At 49.4% G+C, this 8,689-nt stretch overlaps 1 protein-coding gene across 1 annotated transcript in view; it reads left to right on the plus strand.

The window, feature by feature from the left end:
• Window positions 1-2,340: 2,340 nt before the first annotated feature.
• Window positions 2,341-8,689, plus strand: part of PTGDR (prostaglandin D2 receptor) — a 28,458-nt gene continuing 22,109 nt past the window's right edge. The window contains exon 1 of the mRNA XM_042445743.1: window positions 2,341-3,378. Within this exon, the coding sequence (XP_042301677.1) occupies window positions 2,503-3,378 (876 nt within the window). The 5' untranslated portion in view covers window positions 2,341-2,502. The remainder of the gene's footprint in view (window positions 3,379-8,689) is intronic.

Here is an 8,689-nt window from a genome sequence, read left to right on the forward strand (position 1 = left end):
ACTCCAATTTATGGTGAACCTCTCCTAGGGTTTTCTTGGCCAGATTTAGTCAGAAGAGGTTTGCCACTGTCTTTCTTGAAGGCTGAGAAAATGTAACTTGCACAAAGTCACCCAGTGGGTTTTCATGAACAAGGAGTGATTCAAACCCTGGTTTGTCGGATTCATCTACATTGTACAAATAATGCAGTTTGACACTACTCTAAGTGCCATAGCTTCATGCTATGGACTGTTGGGATTTGTCATTTTACAAGGTCTTTAGGTTTCTCTGCTGGAGTGTGCTGGTGCCTCTCAAAACTACAACTCCCAGGATTCTGTGGGAAGGAGCCATGGCGATTATAGTGGTGTCAAACTGCATGATTTCTGCACTGCAGAAGCAACCTAGATCTACTACAACCCCTCCCATGACTGAGATCCTTAATCTCTGTTTCTCATCTCATCTCCTGGATCTACTAACACAGCAAAAACAATTGATCGGGAGAAGATAAATATTTTGGTCTGGCTTGACAGTCAAGGGGAGAAGGAACTGCCATTTCCAAAACATACCAAAGCACCTTTGCTGGGAAGTGGAGGCAGAGAGAAATTATCATTTTTTCCAGGAGGTGACCAGAAATCATGATCACAAAGGAGGGCAAGGCAGGGCAAACTGTACGAGACTCCAGAAAAATTGAGATTAGTAAAAGCAACAAAAATCCCCACTAATGTAAATGTAAGTTCATTGCATATAGTTTATTTACAGCTCTTCGTATTACATGTACTGTATTTTATTATGGACTCAACTGTATTTTTCTAATGAACTTATCTTCCATAGGTGCGATACAAAACTAGGGCTGGGGAGCATGCAGCATCTGCACACTCCCCAGCCAGTGCGTGCGACAATGGTGTCGCCTACACACCACCTCCACACAGACCGGTGTGTGCGTGATGCCACCACAGCACTGCAGGATGCTTGTGGCACCCTTTCAGCGTCATGGGAAAGAGCTCTGAAACAGAGCTCCTTCTGTGCGTGGCCCCTTTTTCCTATTTGCCGTGCCTGTTGGAGTATCCGAGGGCATGAAGCCCCATGGACACCTCTTTCCAGGCCATGGAGAAGTGGCATTTTTCTTTGGAGGGCCAAACCCTTGCAAGAGCAAAAGCCTTGGAGGGCCAAGCTTTGGGAAGCTTTGGGACCTAACCATGCATCCCTTTCCCCAGTGAGGGTTGAACCTTCTGCAATGGAGGACTTTTTGGCCTTCCTCCTGGACAGAAGGTGAAGAGGGAGGACAGGTTCTGGGAAATAGAAGGATGGGCCTGGTTCCCCTGAATGGAGGACACTTTTGAAGTCCTCCTGGACAGAAGGTAGACATGGAGGACAGGTCCTGGGAAAAGGAAGATCAGTCTGTTCCCCCTGAATGGAGGACCTTTTGGCCTTCCTCCTGGACAGAAGGTGGAGCTGGAGGCCAGGTCCTGGAATAAAGGAGGATGGGTCTGACCATCTCTCCATTGGGAAGTTGAAGGCTTTCCTGGCTGACAATCATAGGTTTTTGTGGGGGTTTTGGGGCTGTGAGGCTGTGTTCTAGAAGAGTCTATTCCTGATGTTTCACCAGCATCTGTGGCCTCTGGCATCTTCAGAGAAGGCTGGCCTGGAAGAGAGTGGGGTTTGTGTAGATATAATCTACTGTGTGCCTCTGGGTAGGGAAGAGAGATTCACATGGAACCCCCTCCTCCCTTCCCAGGGCCACACAGTATATTAGATATAACCCCACTCTCTTCCAGGCCAGCCTTCGCTGAAGATGCCAGAGATGCTGGAAGAAACTCTTCCAGAACACAGCCTCAGCCCAGAAGAGCCCTCTCTCCCTCCTTACTCAGAGTGCCTCCTTTTCTCCCTAGCCTCCCACTGGGTGAGCTTGGTTAAGTCACACTCTCTCAGCCTCAGAGGGTGGCCATGGCAAACTCCCCTCTGAGCAAAGAAAACCCCAGGACAGGCTCCCCTTAGAAGAGCGGCCCTCGGCTGGAAGCAACACGAAGGAACACGACAGAGAGAGAGAGAGAGAGAGAAGGCAAAGGAGGAGTGGCTGGAGCGCTGGACTCGGACGCTGGACACCAGGGCACAAGTCCCAGTTTGCCCCTCAGACTCACGGGGTGACCTTCCTTCCTTCCTTCCTTCCTTCCTTCCTTCCTTCCTTCCTTCCTTCCATTAGCGGTGGGTCCCCTCGAGGCGCAGGGCCAACGCTTAGGGCTGCCTCCTCCTTCCCTCTCTCCCTCCCTTCTTCTTTCTTTCGTCCCTCCCTCCCTCTCTCCCTCCTTTCCCTCCTTCTTTCTCCTTTCCCCCTCCTTCCCTCTATAGCGGCGGCTCCCCTCGAGGCTTGCGACGGCTGCCTCCCTCCCTGCTCCTTCCCTCCTTCCTTCTTTATTCCTTCCTTTCCATCCCTTAGCGGTGGCTCCCCTCGAGGAGGCGCAGGGCCTCCCTCTCTCCCCTCCTCCCTCGGCGTGGCTCCCCTCGAGGCCTTTCTTCTGGCTCGGAGGATGGCCTCCTCCTCGCCGTCCTCTTCTCTGGGGGCGTCGTACCGCTGCCAGTTCCACCGGAGCCTGGAGGGGGGCCCTTCGGCGCTGCCGGGCTCTCTGCTCTTCGCGCTGGGGCTGGCGGGGAACGTGCTGGCCCTGGCCCTTCTGTGGCAGCACCAGCGCCGCCTGCGCCGCCGTCCCCGCCGTCGGGGCTCGAAGGAAGAGGAGGAGGGCCAGGGCCGTCCGCGGGCCTCGGCCTTCTACCTCTTGGCCAGCGCCCTGGTGGCCACCGACCTACTGGGCAAGTGCCTGCTGAGCCCGATGGTGCTGGCCGCCTACGCCCGCAACCGCAGCCTGAGCGAGCTCTGGCCGGAGCCGTCCTCTCCGGGCCCGGGGCGGCTGTGCCAGGCCTTCGCCTTCCTGATGGCCTTCTTCGGCCTGGCCCCGACGGCGCTGCTGCTGGCCATGGCGCTGGAGTGCCTGCTCTCGCTAGGCCACCCGTACTGCTACCGGCGCCGCAGGGCCAGCCGCCGCCTGGGGGCGCTGCTGACGGCGGGGGCCGGGGCGCTGTGCCTGGCCTTCTGCGCGCTGCCCTGGCTGGGCTTCGGGGCGCCGGTCCAGTACTGCCCGGGCAGCTGGTGCTTCATCCGCATGGCCGGCCCCGGCTGGCCCTACGCCCTGCTCTACGCCAGCCTCCTGGCGGCCCTGGTGCTGGCCGTGGCCGCCTGCAACCTGGCCACCATGCGCGCCCTCTACCGCCTCCTCCGACGCCCCCCCGACGCCCCTAAGGCCGCAGCCAGGGCCCCCGGCGCCCCGGGAAGAGGCCGGCCCCTGGGACACCTGCTGCTCCTGGCCCTCATGACCCTGCTCTTCACCGTCTGCTCCCTCCCCGTCGTCGTAAGTGCCTCCGCTTCTCAAGATGCTTGCCCTCCTCCTCCCCCTCCTCCTCGCTCCAGCCCGCTCTGGGATGTCTAGTTTGGGGCACAGGGGAGAAGGAAGAGCCCCTAGCGCCGGTGGGGACTGGCCCCGGCCAAAGCCGCTTGGGGGATGTGTACTTTGGGAAGGATATTAGCCAATGTCAGAGTGTAAAAGGAAGGCCCCTTAGCACTGGTAGGGACTACTAGACCTTCCTCCAGCCCTCTCTGGGATGTGTAGTTTGGACAGGATCTCAGACAAGGTCACATGATAGAAGAAATGCCCCTTAGCACGGATAGGGACTGACCCTCCTCCTGCCGTCTGTGGGATTTGTAGTTTGGGGAAGACCTGAGCTGGTGTCACAGGGTAGAAAGGATGCCCCTTAGCACTGGTGGGGACTGACCTTCAAGCCGTCTGTGAGATTTATAGTTTGGGGAGGACCTTAGCCTGTGTCACAGTGGAGAAGAAAAGCCCCTTAGCACCGGTGGGGACTGACCCTCCTCCAGCCCTCTCTGGGATGTGTAGTTTGGGGAGGAACTCAGACGGGGGAGAAGGATGGATGCCCTTTAGCACCAATGGGGACTGACCATCCTCAAGCCGTCTCTGGGATGTGTAGTTTAGGCAGGACCTTAGCTGGTGTCAGAGTGTAGAAGAAAGGCCCCTCAGCACCAGTGGGGACTGACCCAGCTAAAGCCAGCTGTGGGATGTGTAGTTTGGGAAGGATATTAGCCAGTGTCAGAGTGTAAAAGGAATGCCCCTTAGGACTGGTGGGATGTGTAGTTTGGCGAGGAACTCAGATGGTGTCACAGGGTAGAAGGAAGGGCCCTTAGCAGCACTGGGGACTGACCCTGGCTCCAATCTGTACGATTTGTAGTTTGGGCCTTAGCTGGTGTCACAGTGCTGGATGGATGCCCCTTAGCATTGGTGGGGACTGACCCTCCAAAGACAAAGCTTGAAACTGCTGTGGGAAATGGGGATTTGTAGTTTGGGGAGGATCTTTTAGCTGATGCTCCCACACTGTAGAATTTGCATTCATTGTCAAAGCAGTTTGGAACTGTTTTGACTGCTAAGGGGTCCTGGGATTTGTAGTTTGGGAGAGGAACTTCGAAGGTGTCACACTACGGAATGAATGCAATTTGGCACAGCTTGAGACTGCTATGGGATCCTGGGATTTATATTTTGGAGAGAGACTTTGGTGGTGCCTGACTGGGGAGCGAATGCAGTTTGGCACTGCTTTAAGTGCCACGGCTCCAGCCAATGGGATGCGGGGATTTGTAGTTTGGAGGGGAACTTAGTTGCTCCCATACTGTAGAATGAATGGAGTTTGGCAGCATTTGAAACTGCCATGACTCCATGCTATGGCATGTAGGGATTTGTAGTTTGGGTGAACGTAGCTACTGCCACCTTATGAAATGAATGCAGTTTGGCACTGATTCAAGTGCTATGGGATCTGGGGATTTGTAGTCTGATGGGAAACTTAGATTCTGCCATGCTGCGGAATGAATGCAGTTTGGCACAACTTTAATCTGTTTTGGTTCCATCTTGTGGGGTTCTGAGATGTGTAGTTTCTTGTGGCCCCAGAGCTCTCTGACAGAGAAGGCTAAATGTCTCACAAAACTACAGTTTCCAGAATTCCGTAGCATAGAGCCATGGCAGCCAAAGCCCTGGCAAACAGCATCTGCAGCTTCCAAAAACAGTACATTAAAAACACTTACAATAAAACTGGGAAACAGTTCATCAAACACACAAAGAATCATTATCAAGAAACCCTTTGGGTCGCCATAAATCGGAAACGACTTGAAGGCACACGACAACCAAAGCCTGGTTGCGCAGAAGCATCTTTGCTTGGCTGCAAAAGGAAAAGGGTCGTGAATCTGCTCCAAGGTTGAGTCTGAACCTCTCCAAAAGATTCAGTGTCTTGCGTAGCTCATGTTAAATGTTGGACTAAATCCTGGGGCAGATTCAGAGGCAGAACAGTTCCTTTACACTCAGATGGTCTCCGGTTGATTCTGCTGGACTCAGTCAACCTGGTAGTTTGAGTTCCTATATCCTTTGCATGTTTCTTTTCAAATCAGTTCTGTATTCAAAACCATGAGGCTCAGAACTTTTCTTTATTGGTAGGAAGAGGATAAAACCCCAGTTCTTGATCCAGCTTTCCAAAAGAAACCCTCTCCAGGTAGGGCTGGGCAAAAACCCTTCCATCAGAATAAAATGCTCAACGGCAGGAAATCCCAGAGATCTTTCCCTCTTTGCCAGACCCTAAATCAAACTAATTGCAATGTGTTGTTCTTTCCTGTCATCCTGCTCTGAGTTCTACTGTTAGTAGTTTAAAGGGGAGGGGAAGGGAAGGAAATAACTTCTGTATTCCTCCAGGTGAGATGCTTTGGCATTCATCCTAGGTTCCTTATCGGCTGAAAGAATGTAAATAGATTCTTTCTGGCTGCACCCCAGGAAGAAAGAAACTCTGTTGATCACTTTGGTTTTGGGTTTTTCTGGGCAAACAGGAGGGCTGAGAGAGCCTGTGTTGTGCTTAGTGTAACTCAGCACTCATCTAGTTACAAAGTGGTTACCCTGCACTATGGCTCCCTTATGGATGTTGTACAAACAAGGTGAAGTCAAAGGCTTTCATGGCTGGCATCCATAGTTTTTTTGTGGTTTTTTGGGGCTCTATGGCCATGTTCTAGATGAGCTTCCTCCTGACGTTTCGCCTGCATCTGTGGCTGCCATCTTCAGAGAAAGAATTTCTCAGAAGATGCCAGCCATAGATTCAGGTGAAACGTCAGGCGTAAACACTTCTAGAACATGGCCACAAAGCCCCAAAAAACCCACAAAAAACTACTGTGCAAACAGTTTTTTTATCTGACAGTGTACTTGCTTTTAGTCCCATTCAGCAACTGGGAATGCATGGCAACTCTTTCTGCAATTCCAGGGAATCATGTGGTGCATGGATGCACCTGTGAATACTTACACACCATCCAATAAATGCACAACTGCCTGCCTAGTGCAACAACGTCCAAAATCCACCAAACAGAAATACCTTTATTGGGACAACTAAAATGTATAAAATCCATGAGGCAAGCTTTCAGAGCTCCATTGGCTTCTTCATCAGGCAAAGATGTTTAAAATCATATAGGAGAAAGAGAAGAGAGGGCAGATGATGATGGTGTCACAGGCTTACATTTTGGTGAGATGTTGTTATAGTTGTTCCCAGCTGAACTGGTACCAAGGGATATCTATGTAGGCAGAGGCTATTTGTCTTTCTTTTTGGCCACATGGGTGCTGAGAGACAAAAGCATTTTAAAGTCCAAGAAATAAAATTTAAATTCCATTAGCAACACAAAAAGATACTTCATTTGAGATCCAAGATATCTCCATCCCTTGCGAAGCTACAAACCCCTCTGTTAGGCAGAGAAGATTCAAATTCTCAAGAAGCCTCCATGCTTTTGCATTAGGAAAACATTTAGGTGCTGTTTAGCGCAAACATGCCAGATCTAGTCCCATTTAAAAAAAAAAGAGTTGATACTCTTCTTGTCTTTTTTCTTCATTGATCAGCTCTCACATCTGTACATAGAGATGGGGAATACAATGGATTGGATGATACTTTAGTGCTCAATGGTATATCTTTGCTCTTTAAGGTCTTGTCCAGTTCTTTCTTCGTTATCCTTCCCATTCCTAATCTTCTGATTTCTTGACTGCAGTCTCCATTCCGATCTATGTTTGATCCAAGGTATGGGAACTCTTTCACTGTTTTGATTTCTTCACTGTCTAAGTTAAATGTATGTATTTCTTCTGTGGTCCTGCCTTTGCACTTTCTTCTTTGACCTTCCTTGTTCCAAATCTCTGATGTTTTCCACTATTAGTATAATGCTCAATTTATATCTTGTTAGTCATGGAGCAGATTCTTGTCCTAATCTCCTTTTCTGGTATCTCTAATAAGAACTCACACACTGCCCTCTCCTCTGAAGCTCTAACAGATTGCCAGATCTAACAGAAAACAGATCCCACATCAGGAGAATTGTCAGGCGATGAATGATACTGGAACTATAAAACAGACTGGAATTATTATTTTTTTAATTTTATTTTTAAAAGAAAGGAACAAAATCTTCAGGAGTTGAAGATCATTGTCAGCTGTTCCATGGAAGCAAAAATCTGAATGAGGGTGACTTCACACATGGAACATTTATTTTTATCTAGTCTCCCTCTCCTATCAACCCGCCATATAAATGACACAGACTTCCACTCTTTTCCTAACAGTTTAGTTTCTGTTGTGATCACCCACCATCGTTGCTAGAAAGCAATGTGTGCTGATAACATTTTAAACATAATAATCTCAGAGAGCTTTGTAAATATTCTCTTGGTCTGAAGTTTTACAACTGTCCCCATACCAGCTACTGTACAAAAATAGATGATGAGCCAGGATTGGCCTCCCATGGAGGGCTGTTTTTATCCATGGGAGGATACTGATCCAGTGGAAATAAAGAAGAAAGGGGAAAGGAACCTAGCAGCAGGATTAAGATGAACTGCTTTAGTTCAATCTGAGCTTTAGAGAACTCCAATTCACTTCTTCAGTTGCACTGAAGAGGTAGCCATGATTGTCTGATTCGGCACAGAGAGGAAAAGGCAGGGCAGGGGAGAGAAGGAATCTAACAGTATCTTTAAGACCTCCAGTGATCTTTAAGAGGGTACAACTCCAAGGTGGAAATAATGCAGTTTGACTACTTTAAGTGCTGATGGAATCCTGGGATTTGTGGTTTTGCAAGGTCTATAATAATAACAACAACAACAACAACAACAGTTTTTATTTATATTTCCCACCTCTCCCCGTGGATTGAGAAAATACAATACAAAATTAAATATAATCAATAAAATACTAACATTACTATTGATTCAATAAAATAGCTATATCATCATCTAGTCATCAACATGTATACAATCATAATCAGGAGCGGAGCATTTCTTAAGGTCTCCTATAAAAGGTTGGGTGGATAAGCCCACAGAAGAGATCCATCTTAAGTGGCTTCTTGAAGGCATCTAAGGTGGTAATAAGACGGATCTCCTATGGTAAACTGTTCCATAATTTGGGGGCCACGGCAGTGAACGCTCTGCGGGAAGTTGTTATTAACCTGGTCTTATGATACTCTAATAAGTTCTTCCTGGATGTTCTGAGAGTGAGGGCAGATTGTGTAGGGACAGGCGTTCCCTCAAGTAACTCGGGCCCATGCCATCCAAGGCCTGCTGCGACGAATTTAACAACTCCTTCGTGGATAAAACCTCTCGGATAAGGGCTGATCTC

Source organism: Sceloporus undulatus, chromosome 1 (genome assembly GCF_019175285.1).
Source record: "Sceloporus undulatus isolate JIND9_A2432 ecotype Alabama chromosome 1, SceUnd_v1.1, whole genome shotgun sequence".
NCBI lineage: Eukaryota > Metazoa > Chordata > Lepidosauria > Squamata > Phrynosomatidae > Sceloporus > Sceloporus undulatus.